The 16,618-nt window shown below is 39.9% G+C and overlaps 1 protein-coding gene across 42 annotated transcripts in view; it reads right to left on the bottom strand.

The window, feature by feature from the left end:
• nrxn1 (neurexin 1) overlaps positions 1–16,618 on the bottom strand; it is a 1,150,439-nt gene that overhangs the window by 167,253 nt on the left and 966,568 nt on the right. For all 42 annotated transcript variants that reach the window (XM_062968862.1, XM_062968856.1, XM_062968858.1 and 39 more), the window contains one exon: positions 2,572–2,743. In XM_062968862.1, the coding sequence (XP_062824932.1) occupies positions 2,572–2,743 (172 nt within the window). The remainder of the gene's footprint in view (positions 1–2,571; positions 2,744–16,618) is intronic.

Raw genomic sequence — 16,618 nt, 5'->3', positions numbered from 1 at the left:
CTACGGGTGAGAAAGGTGGGAGAAAAATGTTGTAAATAAATAACTAAATAGGTAGCATAACAGCAGCAAATGTAGTTCTTTCAGCACAAGTTTTGTAGGCGGCCTATTCTAATATCAACCACATTTTCTAAACCAGTGTCAAAAGAAGCCCATACAGAAATAGTCTTCAAGTTACCAATGTTTGGACCACTGTAGCCAAGTCATCCCAGTCCAGACATGGCCACAGTTACTCAGTCAGACAAGATTCAGTCCCCACCATTAAGCTAACTTGGATCTGTTCCTGTTTTGAATGTTGTCATCCAAAAGATTTGGAGGAAATCAGCCCAATTCCATCTGCTATATGCATATGAATGCATACATGCATGCTACAAAACAGCAATTGTTAATATAGAGGCACACATTGACTGAGAGTGGGAAAACTCTGGCCTTCCAGCGGATTTGGACTTCAGCTCCCAGAAGGCACAGCCAATACAGCCAGTGGTGATGGATTATGGGAATCATGGTACAACACATCTAGCAAACCAAAGGTCTCTCCAACCCTGTTGAAAATGCAGGAGGCAAAATATGAAATGTGAGTGGCAGGAGATGAAAAATATTCCAAGGAAGGACAAAATAGCATTTTCAAAAAAGAATATATGAAAACAGGGTTGAATGAATATGAGGGTGGAGGTGGGGGTGGGAGCAGATGGGAACAAAGAAAAACAAAAACAGAACAAAACCAAAAACAACTTTTGCAGTTCTGCCATAAACAAAAGCAACATGATGATACTGATAAAAGCCCAAAGAAAATTAGAGAGCAAGAAGGATAGTCTCGAATCGAAGGATAACACACACTGGAGGATTCTGAGTTATGGCTGAAACTACGGCTTTAATTAAGCCTGGTTGTTAGCTGCAGTGGGGATTTTTAACATCAACAGAAAGGCTACAACCACTTTAATATTTCATGAAAAGTTTCCAGATATCCACTTTTTAACTCCTTTATTTTTGCAAAAGAATGGGGCCATCATAGCAACTGTAGCCATCAGCACTGGCACTGCAGTTATTTCAGGGGCTGAACCACTCTTGCATGTAAAAACCAAAAACAGCTGATGGGAAAAGCTGTGAAATTGCCTCACAGGGTGGTAGAATCTCTTTCTTTGGCGATCTTTAAACAGGTATAGATGGCCATCACTTGGGAGACTTTTATTTGAGCATCTCTGCATGGGGCAATTTTCTCGCCAGTAAATAAGACCTTGAGATCATTTGAACAGAAATACAGTGTAACTTGATACTCATAGCACTGGATGGCAGTGGTGCAAGGCCGCCCTATGTGCAACTCAATGTATGCATCTATGCCCAATGGATGACAATGCACAGAGTGCAACAAGGCACAATGGGCATCAATGAAAAATGGAATAGCTTTTGGAATCCCACATCCATCACTGAAATATGAATTCGTCTCTTGACCAATGCCTCTGTTGTGAATGCCTCCCCCGAAAAAAGAAAAGAAAAACAGAGACAGCTGAATCTGTCTGGAAAAGCTGGTCTAACCAGGTTATTACTACACAAAAGACCATGGTTACATAAAAGAGATAAGAGCTCTCTTTTTAAAAACCAATTTTGTTCACTCCAACTTTAATGTCATTGCCACAATTTTATGTATAAATTTTGTTTATTTAATAAAAGCAGTAAAAAGGAGGAAAGGAGAAGAAGGAAATATGTCATTATCACGCAAGTAATAAAATAAGAAATTACTATCACTAGAACCACAGTGGCACTCTTGTTTTCCACAATCGTAGAAGATACTGGATGCATTATGGAAACTGGTCTATAGCATTTTTGCATAATGTAGACCTCTGAGAATCAAGTAACAGCAGCTTCACAATATCGGAAGTCCCACATTGACCACAGTGGTCTTTTACATAGTCACATTTGCTAAGAGGAAGCCCAAGTGATTATACGTGGTCAACTGAAATTAAAGGACTATTGATCTAGTGTCAATGTAAATTTTATTTCTCTGGGGACAACTACTAAGTTATCTGTTTTGATGAGACTCTTGTAAGTGACTAGTGGACCACAGCACTTGCATTTAATTGGATGCTGTTACAATCAATCCCATTTTACTTCCAGGAGTATTTTTTTTAAACTTCTTTGTCTGTTTTAATACATTTCTCCAACCTCTGTAAACTACAGAAAGTTAGTTTTAAGACAAGTACAGACACTGTTTTCCGTGGTGAAACTGTTCCAAACATCCAGTTCTATAATAGTTTATTCTTACTTTGATGTACCATGTTACTTTTGTCAAAGCCTTTTTTCAATACCAATATATGAATACTTTACATTTTTTTTCCAGTTTGTGTTTTTAAAAAACTAGGCTTCTAGTGTCAAATTTACTAAAAGACAGCCTCTGCCTTTTCACTTCACAAATATATTGCCTACAAAACATTCAAGTCTTTTTTTTCCCTTTTAATGGAAGAAAAATACACTTATGATGTCTTGAAAAAGCCGAGTTCCTGCATATCTACTCAAAGAAAACCACCAGATCCTCTCCCCCACCCCCATCCTGCCCACAGTTTGCATTAACATCCTTACCTGCTGGGTAGCGTTCTATAACTGGCCAGTTGTCCACCTGTAAGGTGGCATTACCACCACTTCTTGTAAAACGTACTACGTGGTATTTCCCATCATTAATGATTGCGTTGACTTCTTCAATAGCGATATCATCTGTCCCAACATTAAATTTAACTCCAATTTTTCCTTGGTGCTGTAAAGATAGAAAAGACCGTGTGATTAATTTAGAGCCCCTCCAAAACATTTCTGAGCATAGGATACATTGTTATGCAGAGGAAGGTTCGTTTTTTTTCAAGACATGTTCAACTTCAATGAATTTAAACAATTTTGGTCTCATAAACCAGTCAATCAACCAAAGTTCTCGGCTATTCAGTAGTGTACCTGTTGAATGTGCATTTCCCCAATTTCAGGTTTTAATGTCTGTCATTATTAGATATCATGAAATGTCAGAATTTATGGAGGTTCTTACTAAAAGAAAGAACCATTGTTATACTCAATCTCACATGGCAGGAAAAGGAACATATGCTTCATCCTATCCCTTCCCTCAAAATAAATTGTGACCCACAAAGCATATCCAGTACACCTGTATTTTACAGTGGATTTCCTAAAAGTCACTTTGGAATTTTATTAAACCTTCATGATAGCCAATCAATATTCTTTGTTTGGCTTGCTGAATTACTAATTGGATAGACCTGTTCTTGTCTGTCCACTGATGGTAGAATAGATTGCATATCACTGTGAATTTATGCCCACTGTGAATTGATGACAATATTTCTCCCAGAAAAGGCAAGCAATCTTTCATCAGTCTGTGATTGCAGGAGCCACCTAAAGCCTCTCCACACTGGCTGACAGAATCACCACGCATCACGGTGAATCTGACGACCGCTGTTGAGAGACGTGAGGAATCTGTCACCCCATGCCCCACATCACCTGGCTTACCCACATGGCGATCCCACAGGGAGAAGTATTGACAGTCCGGCTTCCCCCCATTGCTCTAAGACAACGCCGGAGGCCTCTTGTGTTACTGCCATGGTGGCATGCTCTACTTCGCTATCCCTTTAAGCATGGAGCCCCGCTAGATGTATTTAACATGGAGCCAGCAGGATCCATGCTTCAAGGAGTGGCAAAGTGGAGCATGCCACCAATTCTTCTATCATCTCATGAGGTCATCAAGTCAGCACTGGTCAGCACCGGACAAGGGGTTCCTCTGATCAGAGACTGGAGATACCAGTGAAGATTTCAGTGCAAGCAGAGGGGAATTTTCACTGTTATCTCCAATCTCTGATCAGAAGTAGCAGGGATTTCTCTCCCCCTGGGAGGGAGAAGTGCTTTGTGGAGGGACTGGAGACCACTGGATTTTCATTTGCACAAGGCAGAACACCCAACTTTCATTCATTGCTCCTACACCTTCCCACAGCTTGTGGACTGAATGGACTGAACCCTGGAATTGAATGAGATATGTTTGAGGAGTGTTGCAGGACCCAGGAGAGTTGATGAAAGGAAACAGAACAAAGCTAGATGTCTCCCTTCTCTCCATACATTGTAGTCTAATGAGAACAAGTAATTTCTAACTTTAACCAAACAATCAAACAACCAAACATTGAAAAGATTGGTTTTGTTTAAAGTTACATACAAAAGGCAAAACACTTATCAGTTTGCATGTTGAATTCTAAATCCCAAAGCAGCCTACATATTCTTCAATTTAAGCCTACATATTCTTCAATACCCAGCTGCATTCGAAATATCTGCATGCTGCAGACATTTTTCATGGTTTCCTGGCTTCTTTATAAGCATGGGTTTTTTTTAAGGAAACTACCTATTCTACTCACCAGAGGTATGTATCAAATTAATCGTACTGGGAGTATCTTTCTCTATATTTACCTGCGTGCAATCTCAGATCTGATTTTAGACCTGCTCCATTTCTCATGAATTGATGTAATGCATCACATGGGGATATGAAAGAGGGCTTTCTCTCATATAACATTTGTTTATGGAATGTCATATGAAGACCCTTTGAAGATCTTATTAGCATCAAATTTGACTTCATTTGTTCATTTGTTTTAGGCATCACATTAATGCGTCATTTTTATTAAATTTTAAGGCCTCATCTGGTATAATTTTGGTAATCTGTTTAATATCCTTTATCCTTTTTAAATAATTTTATCACATTTATCTAAAATTGTTGCACATTGTTTACATTGCCACCCTGAGATCCTTTGAACAAGAGCAGGATACAGTTTTAAAGTTAATAAATAATCTACATAGATGGTCAAAAAAGGCTAACATCAAAACAAACAAAACTAGATCAAAAGTGGTGAGAGATCCACCTGTGGTTTTGAAACCATTGTAGCTGCTGTTAAAAAATGATATACAAACACCGAGAACTGGGAAGCCTTGGCCCTCAATCATTCTAACTAGCAGTCAGCTGTTACCAACAATACTATGGATTTTGAGGAGGCGTGAATAAAAAAGAAAGGGGAGAAACATGCCGAGAAGAAGGCACCTCAAGCAAACCCTTGCTATGAATGCCATCTATCTGGAAATCTATGTCCTCATTGTGAAAGCTCATGTGGATCTAGTAGAGGTCTCCACAGTCACTAATGGACCAACTACTAAGACGCTAGCCTTCAAAGACAAAGTTGGCCATGAATTATCACCTATAGTAGTATATAGGAGGTCACGCTTTTCTCTACACCATGTTCATGGGATAGATCCTAAGGCAGAGATCATTGCATATTGATATTTATCAACTGGATGAAGTAAATATAAGAATAATCAGTAATAACTTGAAAAGGAAGGACACATTTGTTTCAGCTTTAATTACAAAAAAACAACAAGACCAAAATTGTAGCATCTCTCTGGCAATAGCTGATTTATCTGTCCATAGCAATGTCCCATCTTCAAGGCAAATATCCACTCCAAATGCTATTATCCATTTTAATTATTATTGAAAAAGCATCTGTAACTGGGCATTTATAGCTTAATGAAGTGCCTTGCTGGGTTCATTTAAAAATACTGACTAAAGCAATTATTGATTTTTGTTTCCACAGAAGACAGGTAAAATGCTTCATTTCTGAGTAATGACTCTTATAAAACTAAAATGAGAAAGCAGCAACACTGCAAAGTGCTAGTGCAGTGAGGGGTAGGATGAAAAAGTTATTGCTATAATGTAATCTTTAAAAAAAGTTGATGCTGCATCCTAATTCTATAAATGTGGCATAGCTTTGAAAATCACCCCAAGTTCAGAAAGAGATGGAAAATCCTATATTTTAGAATCTAATAATATTTCTTTATTCCAAAACCTCTTGACCTTTTTTCTCATTGCAAAACCTTCTCTCATCTTCAACCCAAGTTGGCAGTGATGCATGGAATTGCCTTCACAATGAAACATTTAGATGGCTGACATGACATTCGACTCACAGAATCACAGAGTTGGAAGAGGCCCTAAGAGCCATCCAGTCCAAACCCACCTCCCATGCAGGAATAGACAATTAAAGCACCTCTGACAGATGGCCATCCAGCCTTGGTTTAAAAACTGCCAGAAAGGGAGACTTCCCTACAAAGTGATATGTTCCACTGCTGAAGTTCTTTTTAATATTCAGGAGCAATCTCTTTTCCTGAAGTCTGAAGCTGTTGTTTCATATCTGAGGGCCAATCCAAAATCCAATGCCATTTCAGAGTAGCAATACTCCAAACTGGTTTCAAAGAGAGCTACACTGTCTGTCTCCATCTCACAGTGGAGTCCAGGACTGAAACCAATTCTGCTCCACTGGACTGTCACCTTAATTTGGCTATTACTGCTACTGCTGACGAAGGGCTATGGAGCTCCAAGGACCTCCTGGCTGTTGCTGAGGACCTTTGATGATCACTCTCTACTTTTCTGTCCTTGCGCATGCACTTTTGTTGACAGGTGCATGCACAACCATGGAGAAGTAGTCTCCTACCGTAGTCTCCTTTGTTGTGCAGGCTCCTTTACTCACCTGCAAACCTTTGGCTTAGCTAATAGAGCACCAGCTTGATGCAATTCAAAAGCTTTCACTCATTTGTTGCGAGATTTTGCAAAGATGTTTAGGTAGCGGGGTATCTATCTATTTACTTAGTTAACTGCCCAGCCCCTATTAGATCAGACTTCTCTCTTGGTTTTCAAACAGGAAAGCATGTTATGTCTGTATATTTGAATGATAGTTTATGAACAACTGTGATCAGTACTTAATTCACAATGTTTATTTACATCACCAGGCATTGTTCCCAAGTATCAAGTTCTGGCTTCAAACCATTAGAGAATGGGATATTCCTGAACACTCTGCTTGGAGCAGCAATGGGACATCTCAAATTCCCAGAAAAGGTGGAAAAATACACCCTCCCCCCCCATGATTTAAGTAAAATTTCTCAAGGTTGTCTTATGTATAATCTGATGTGGTCAACTACACATACAAATGTCTAACTATAGCCAAATGGTCTATTTATTTATTTATTTACAGTATTTAAATAAATGGTCTAAATACCCTAATGACACTTGATCACATCTGGAAGCTAAGCAGGCTTGGCCCTTATTAATACTGGATGGGAGACCACCAATATATACCAGGCACTATAGGTTACATTTTGAGGAACTATTTCTGACCTATTTTTTCGCAAAACAGCTCTATGAAAAAAACAAAACAACCCCATGGTAACTCCCCCCTAAAACAACCCTATGAACAAACCCCATGAATAGGTTGACAAACAATTTGAAGACGAGAACACACAAAAACTACAGGCTTGAACATCTCTGTTCAGAACTCCAAAATGTCCATCCCAGTCAAATGCCTTTCATATATCTTCATCTTAGTCATATCACCCCTCCCCTACCCCACTATCACCTTGAGGCAATGAAAAGTGATGGAGCCCATCCCACAATGCATGGGGACTTCCTGTCTGCACCCGTCATGATTCAGTAGTCAAACATCATAAACAGTCCAAAAAAGGGAGGCCTTAAATGGGCTGTCCTGTGGGTGGTCTCCTAACCAGCAGTGAGTCCACAGTATTCTGCCATAATGAAGCCACTTGTTCCTTTTGGGTATTTTTTTTTACATTTTAAACTAAGAAATATCACTACTTTATTAGATCACTATTTTTCTTTCTCTTTAATAATGCAAATCTAAAAACTAGCAAAAGTTCAAACTCTCGCAATATCGAAGATACTTTTTTAAAAAATAAAAAGAAGGGGGAGAGGGTGGGCAATCACTTGTAGGATAAGAATGAAAAAGGTTGGTCACAGAGAAACCAGAAAATTTGGACAAAATGTGGTAAGTAATGAATAACAGAATATAGTGATTTGCAATGCTATAGGACTAAATGCCATAATTACATGACACTACCCTTCCCATATGGGAGAAAGTTCTTAGTCTTTAGAGAAAGGTGATCTCCAAATGTTGGTTATCTAGACTGGTCACATTTATAGATGCACTTCATCAGTTCCTTACCTATCATTTTATTTGAGAATTCTCTTTAATCTATTTTATGTAGTCAGACCAAGACACATTTTAGTATTGTTGAAAGAATGCTTGTGACCAATTAGGAACTTCAAATCATGTTTAAGAAAGATTGCAGCCCTCCTCCCCAAATGAACTTTTTTCTATATCTGTATATAAGAATCAAACTGTTTAGGAAGCTATATTCTTTTCAACTTTTCCTATCATCAAAGTAGCAAATGCATGTGTTTTAATCACTCACCTACTCTCTTATTCTTATTCAACCCAAATTCAACCCAAAATGTAAAATGAAAACTCCAACTTGTAATTACTCTTATTGCAGCAATCACCCTTTTTCTTCAATTATTAACTACGCAGGAACATTTTAGCAAAGGATTGCAACTACAAAATACATGTACATTATACAAGGGGTTCTAATGTTAGAAATTAAAATTAAAATAAAGGTCATCTAATTTAGATGATGATCTATAACAGGCCTGGGTAAACTAAGGCCCGGGGGCCAAATGCCGCCCCCTGGGTCCTTACTTCAGGCCCTCCTCATTTTCCCTGTCCTCTTGGAAGAAGGACAGGGTGCCCCGCTGCATCCTTATGCCAAAAAGATGGGGGAGGAAGGCAAGTAGCAGCTGAAAGCCCTCTGGAGTGCTCTCAACCACCGTGTGTCTCAACCTCCTCCCAGCATAAGGACGGTGTGAGTGGCCCCAGCCTTATACCGGGAGGATGGCTTAAAGAAAGCGTGGTGGCTGAGAGCTCTCTGGAGCATTCTCAACTGTCTGCCCTCCTCCTGGCATAATCCCAAGAGGACAGTTTGAGGATCGGGGGAGGGGAATGTGGGGGGGAGGATCGGGGCAGTGGCAGTATGTCCTGCCTTCCTCCTGGCATAATGATAGGGCAAGCAGCCCCGTCCTTATACTGGGAGGACAATGTGAGAATGACGCAGCCCTCTTCCAGCCCTCTTCCAGCCCCGCCCTCTCCTGGCCCTGCCCCCCCCCCCCATCATGTGTCCAGTCCTCCTGCTTCCTGGCCCAGCCCTTCTGGTGAGGCCCTCTTCTTTCCAGAAGAAAGGAGCAAAATCCAAAACGATCTTAACAGACTAGAGAGATGGGCCGAAACTAACAAAATGAAATTCAACAGGGACAAATGCAAGATACTTCACTTCGGCAGAAAAAATTGAATGCAAAAATACAGAATGGGGAAGCCTGCCTATACAGCAGTACATGTGAAAAAGATCTTGGAGTCCTTGTGAACAAGTTAAACATGAGCCAGCAATGTGATGTGGCTGCTAAGAAAGCCAATGGGATTTGGGCCTGCATGAAGAGGAGTTGAATGTCTAGATCCAGGGAAGTCATGCTCCCCCTCTATTCTGCCTTGGTCAGACCACACCTGGAATACTGTGTCCAATTCTGGGCACCGCAGTTGAGGGGAGATGTTGACAAACTGGAAAGCGTCCAGAGGAGGGCAACTAAAATGATCAAAGGTCTGGAGAACAAGCCCTATGAGGGGCGGCTTAAAGAACTGGACATGTTTAGCCTGCAGAAGAGAAGGCTGAGAGGAGACATGATAGCCATGTACAAATATGTGAGGGGAAGTCATAGGGAGGAGGGAGCAAGCTTGTTTTCTGCTGCCCTGCAGACTAGGACACGGAACAATGGCTTCAAACTACAGGAAAGGAGATTCCACCTGAACATCAGGCAGAACTTCCTCACTGTGAGGGCTGTTCGACAGTGGAACTCTCTCCCCCGGACTGTGGTGGAGGCTCCTTCTTTGGAGGCTTTTAAGCAGAGGCTGGATGGCCATCTATCGGGGGTGCTTTGAATGCGATTTCCTGCTTCTTGGCAGGGGGTTGGACTGGATGGCCCATGAGGTCTCTTCCAACTCTACTATTCTATGATTCTATGATTCAAGACAAAAAAGTTTGCCCATGTTTGATCTATAATCACAGTCTTCACCCGTAGCTGCACCTTTCCTTCTTGCTGCTACTGGGTTTCTTTGCAGCAACTTGTAAAGACAGGAAAAGAAGCAGAACACCTTTCAAAAACAACAAATAAGCAGATGTGCTGAAATAATAGAAGCTTGGTTCGAGTAAGTGTGTTTTGTCACAAAAACCACTGCAAATTGAAAATAGCAATAAAAAGTCTGCATCAAATTCCTAAAGCAGAAGAAAGGGGGACATAAATCTAAGACTGAGGAAAGCATGAGAACATTTATTGTTAGAAATAAGACATTAAGGTTACATCTTTGCAGATTGTTCTTCAGTTCTTCGAAGAACATTACAACGATCCCATGAGATGTGTGTCTAAAGTGTTGTGGAGGGACTCCTTGACCGAGAGAATTGCCAGTGTAAATGAACTGAAATTTCCTTTTCAAACATCAGTAGACATTAGGAGGTTTTACAAAGAAGTCTGGAAAAACAGTCTGAAGGAGGGCAGACTTGTAAATGACTGAAGTAAAAACTTGTCTTGTTGTGTCCTGAGAATCATGATTAGGAGAGCCAAACTATATCCCGGAAAATCCTCTAGGTCAGAACTTCTAAAACTTTTACTACTCACATCCCCTTTTCAAGGCTTCCAAAACAGTCTGATTTCCTTTTTTTTTTTGGAAAACACCTGAACCCTTTTCTTCAGAGTCCACTGTAAACACTGTTCATTGTTGCTAACAGATTTGTGTAAAGGGATGTCGTTCAGATATCTTACTCTTGCCAAATTTTTGTGACCCCACCACTGAGCTATTTGGGGTTGAGACCTACAGTGCTCTAGGTGACAAGGGATACTATGACAAAATACAAAATATGTTTTGTGTGTGACTTTACCCATGATCCTTTGAGAAAAAGATGACGCTTTGCCACTATATAGTAAATTACAAGTAATATAAAAAGGGACAGATCTCATGGTTTTGTAAAATAATTCAAGATTTTCTGTCCCTTGGTGATGTCACTAAATCTACGAGCCAGGAAGATCCCTAAGGTCATCTGGTGAGGCCCTGCTCTCGGTCCCGCCTGCCTCGCAAGCATGGCTGACGGGAACGAGGGACAGGGCCTTTTTGGTTGTGGCTCCTCGGCTGAGGAACACCCTACCCAGAAATATACAACAAGCCCCAACCCTTTTGAGTTTTAGAAAAGCCCTGAAAACATGGCTGTGTGCCCAGGCTTTCAATGATTAAATGATAAAGACGACCCAGACTGATTTACGGCTACAGCATGAGGAATTTGGATGCACGGATTTTTAGCCATATGTTTTATATTTTTATATTGTTTTAATTGTTATAATTGGATTTTCATTGCTATGTTTTAATTATGTGTAGGCATCGAATTGTTACCAATTGTCCCGTCGGGTGAGAAGGGCAGGATATAAATGTTGGAAATAAATAAATAAATAATAGTAGAAAATATACTGCAGTTTTTTCAAAGTTTTAGTTGATATTTTCAAATAGTTTCATTTGTATTTAGAGTTCAATACTATTTCAATCCCAATATTTTATATGATTTTAATCATACATGCTTTTATTTGTATTTATTATATTTTTGTGAGTTGCCTTGAGTTCTATGGATATTGTTTGATCAATGGGGTGTTGTGTCCCTGTGGGATTGCAGTTATTTTATAATCTACTTGTGCTAGGGCAGAACGAGGGGGAAAAGAGCTTTAGCTGTTGTAAGTTTTAACTGTTTTATATGATGTGTTTAAATTGGGTTATTTTTATATTTGTGTATGATGGTTTAGTTGATTATGTGTTGATGTATCTATATTAGTGTTTAAACTTTGTACACCACTTTGAGTCCCACCCATGGGAGAAAACATGATATAGATGAAATAATAATAATAATAATAATAATAATAATAATAATAATAATAATAATAAAGTCATTACCAAAAGATGTCTGGCAGAAGGCCTATTTATCATATTTCAGGATAAAATATCTAGATCTCAAATTGATTGACCTTTCTCTATCTGGAGGGGAGGCAGTGCAACTTTGGTTCATCTGGGAGCCAATTATCAGCCCCTTGATCATAGAATTGAGTTGGAAGGGGCCTTATAGGACATCAGGTAGACTGAATTATACTCAGTGCAGAATCTTCAGGTAGACTATCCCCAGCAGGCAGCTGAGCAGCCTCATTTTAAAGACATCCAGAGAAAGACGCTTCACTATTTATTTATTTATTTATTTATTTATTATTTATTTCCAGAATTTATATCCCGCCCTTCTCACCCGGGGGGACTCAGGGCGGCTTACACAGTTGGCAACATTTAATGCCAAGAACATAATAATAAAACAAAAAACAGTACATATAATCAATTAAAACTATAAAAATACATCATTAAAATACATTATAAAAATTAAAACATAAGTAAATTAGATCCATTTGTCTAAAAACCTCATGCTTCAGCCTTCAATCGGACCATGTCGACGTTATCATATTACTCATTAAAAGCTTGTGCACTCAGCCATGTTTTCACAGCCTTTCTGAAACCCAGAAGAGTTGGGGCTTGTCGGATATTTGTGGGGAGGGTGTTCCACAGCCGGGGAGCCACCACCAAGAAGGCCCTGTCCCTCGTTCCCACCAGCCGCGCCTGCGAGGCAGGTGGGACCGAGAGCAGGGCCTCTCCAGATGATCTTAGGGATCTAGCTGGCTCATATGAGGAGATACGTTCGGATAGGCTATTGGTTTCATTGTTGAACAGTTCTTATTGTAAAGAAGTTTCATCTAATGTTCAGTCAAAATCTACCCTTGTGTAACTTAAAATCATTTGGTCTAGAGGGTAGATTTTGATTGAGCATTAGAAGGAAATTTTTGACAGTAAGAGCTGTTTGACAATGGAACTAATTACCTCTGGAGATCCCCTGGGTGTTTCTACAACTAAGAAAAATGCTCCACAAGGGAAAAGAAGGAAAACTGGAAGAATCTGGTAGTTAAGTTCTGATTTTGAAAAATTCAGGTTTTTTTAAAAATAATGTTAAACAGCTCAAGCAACTCCACAACCTATTTAAAAGTGAAATTCCATTTCTGATTACTTCCTGTCAACTTACCCTTTATGTGGGCTGGAAAAGGGTGATCCACGGCAAAAAACAAAAACAAAAACAAAAAACCTTATACTGTGGGAAACGTTGATCGTCCTATCCTAAATGTCCATGTATATAAGTTCATATACATTTACTTGACAAAAGGCATGAAAATTCTAATTGCGTCAGAATTCTAAGGCATAGCAAGGTCAGTCTCGATCAGTATAGTCCTTAAGGAAGGTTAGGGAACAGCCCCATGCTTCAGGCCAAGTGTGAACAGCATGATTGACTCCAAAGTGAATCTGTCTACTGTCCACATGGACTGGTGACATGATCCCCATTTCCCTGCATTTGGCAGTACAGGGAAAAGGGGATGGATTGTGCTTGTGTCACTCTTCCTCTCACAGAGCTTCAAAAGAGCTTCTGGCTGTTACCAGGTGCCTTTAATGGTGTCAGCAAAGGTGCCCAGTGAGGGCCACAAACTCACTGCAAACTCTGTCATCACTGGTTGTAATGATGGCACCAGGAAATGTAAAGCGATGGTAAAGCAGGTCCAAACCACTGTCAGCCTGGTTGAACCATGCAAATTCTGCCCCACCAACATTGTGGGATGGGCACTGAGCCTCTGCGGCTCGTTTGGAGTACTTCGTAGGTCTAGATGTGCCGTGAGTCTACCTCAACAGATCTGAAGACATCTCAAGATACATAGACTCAGACAATGAAGCTTCTGCTAGCAACTTCTTTTTCTTTGCATACTGACCCAGACTGACATTACTATGCCTTTGAATTCTTCCCTGGATATTGTTGTCTGGTCCATCTTGGCTTTAGGTCTAGTGTACACATACTGTGCTACAAACTTCTTTTTCTCAAAAGTGGTACAATATCCCTTTGCATATAGTTTTAAATGTGTGCTTCATGCCAAAAGCTGAGATTTGGAGAAGGTTGACATGTAAATGAATTCTGTGCTTAGACATGAGTCCCATTTTTAGTTTTCTCCTTTATGCAAATATACATATTTCAAAATCCAGAAAGAAAAAACCAAATTCAAAACACTCTGATCCCATGCATTTTCGATAAGGAATACTACTCCTGTATATAACATTTCCCCTTCTGACTCATTTATCTAATAGTTGGTTGAATCTACAGGTTTATTAGCACCACTATCTTCCTGAGACATAGATTTCCTGGGTCCTCCCTATGATAGCAGTCTGAAGCAGCATGTCACCTGATAGAAAACTTCTGAAGGACCCTCTGAACTATGTTGGTGGTGTTATTTATGGCCTTATCAGATGGGGAAAGAATTGGCCACAGGCTCTACTTTGCTGCCCCTTTAAGCATGGAGCCTGCTGGCTCCTATTACAACATACTATTACTTCCAGAGGGCTTAAAAGGAAGGTGAATTGGGGCATTCTGCCACAGCAGCAACATGGGAAGCTTTCTGTGTTGCCTTGAAGCAATTGGGGGGGGGGGGGGGGAAGCCTGACGGTCGACGTCCTGTGGGTAAGCCAGGCAAAGTGGGATGTAAGGCGACGGGTTCCACACCCCCCCCCCCCCAAGCAGCAGTTGCCTGATTCACCATGATATGTGACAATTCTGGCACACAGTGTGAAGAGGTCCTAAGGCAGAACCAAGTCAGTGTGTGAGAATATTCAACTCCAACAAAGTGGGTCTAGATGGTTTGCTCTATAAAATGTTGCTTAGCCTTGTAATTTGCTTCAGTTGTAAAGAGAACTGGTCACAGCTAACAAGTAAGACAATGATATTTCATCTTTCATGATCCCGGACTCCCATAGTCAATAAATTTGGAACTAGAACTAAAATAAAGCAGAGAAAAACTGTCCAGTAGTTCCAACACAGCTCTTTCCAAAATGTTAGAGGTTCTGGCACATATTCTAATAGAAAGTGAATGACACACTGTGAGGTGAAGAAGAAATACACAATTTGTCTTCAAAAACAGGTTCCCAACCATTACTAATCCAAACATGGCTGCACTCATTGACTCCCTGATCTTTTTAGTTTTGGACCTGGTCATGTTTTGGTCCCTCTGTCTTCCCCTCCAGTTTCATCAAACAATCAATATTGTAAAGCTTTAAAGTTTGCAACTCTAATAGGAAGTAGTCTTATAAACAGGAAGCTTTCCCATGCACAATTTGTAGATTTCGGAGAGGATGTAGTTACTCATGGATAATCTTATCTCTTCATTACATCCGTCCCCATACTGAAGGTCAATGCTAGTCTCATTTGTTACTTAAACTCTATTTAGGGTCAGAAAATTGGCCTGAAGAGCAATTTAAACCATGCACAAGCTTTATGTCATCATTATGACTCAGGTAGGAATTAAGGGCGCTGTTGGGAAAGAGAATTAATTTTCTTGCAGACGTCCTTTTCAATGGCTGAGCCTCAGGAACATTTCTTTCACAAAATGACCAAAAAAGAGGAAAGGGAGAGATAAGAAAAATATGTCTCTGGGGAGTTTCTTCAATAGCTTACCCATATCTTCTAAAGGTTTTTGCACTATTAAAGTCATTTTAGTCAATTAACACTGTAAGCTTTAGACATAATTTAGCAAAGTTACTTTTTCTGAACTACATTACCTAAAATCCTTTGGCCAACTATGTTGGCAATTTTTTTGTTCATTCAATGAGCTAAGTAAAAGGAAAGTTAAAAAAATAAATATAATTCATTTTAACACAAAGCTAGAAAACATTACTTTGAGGACAGCTATATCCAGAATTCCTGGAATAGTCTGGAAGTCATACGGTAGTAAAAAAGGAATATTTCCAAGTTCTAGTTCAAGTTGATTTCTGTACATGATGTTGACAGTAGTGGTGATGATGATGAAGAAAAGTCATATTTCTTTTAAAAAGTTGCACTTAAGATGAGAGAAGTACATTTTATTTGAGGGAAGAAGAGGTGTGCATGACATAGCTACACTGCAGAAATATAGCACTTTGACGCCATTTTAACCATCATGGTTTCATCCTGTGGAATCCTAGGACTTGTAGTTTGTTGTGGAATCAAAGCTCTTTGATAGAAAAGGGTAAATATCTCACAAGAGTACATATCCCAGAATTTCATAGCATTGAGACAAAATGCTATAATTCTGCAGTGTGGAAACAGCCTGGGAAAACATACTGCTGAATTGAGGACTTCATCCATTGCTATACTATGTGACTTCTTTCAACCAATTTAGTATAATGGGAATAAATGTCCCATGGCTACTGGAAATATCTGGGGGAGGGAGGGCCGTTGGACCTACATACCCTCCAACTTTTCATTGAAAAAGCTGTGAAACATCTGACCAAGTGAATGTGGTTAAGATGGCAAAAATGGACCTGGCTGTGTTGTACATGTTAGAAGAAATGTGAATAATTATGTTGCGGATTCATCTTTTCTGCATCCAGATTGGCACCAAAAACCACATACCCACCCAAACAGGATATATTTTGTCCAAAAAGAAAAGGCTATTAATGAAGAAAAACACATAAGATAGAAGAGGCTGACAGATCAACGCTAGGAAGGCTGCCATTGATTTCCATTGTGGATAACATGTAGTTTGTGTGTGTGGGGGGGGGGGGGGGGGAAGCAGCTGACTGATCAC

The sequence above is a fragment of the Anolis carolinensis genome, chromosome 1 (genome assembly GCF_035594765.1).
Source record: "Anolis carolinensis isolate JA03-04 chromosome 1, rAnoCar3.1.pri, whole genome shotgun sequence".
NCBI classification, from domain to species: domain Eukaryota; kingdom Metazoa; phylum Chordata; class Lepidosauria; order Squamata; family Dactyloidae; genus Anolis; species Anolis carolinensis.
The sequence above is the reverse complement of the archived record's forward strand: the minus strand, read 5'-3'. Positions and strand labels throughout refer to the sequence as shown.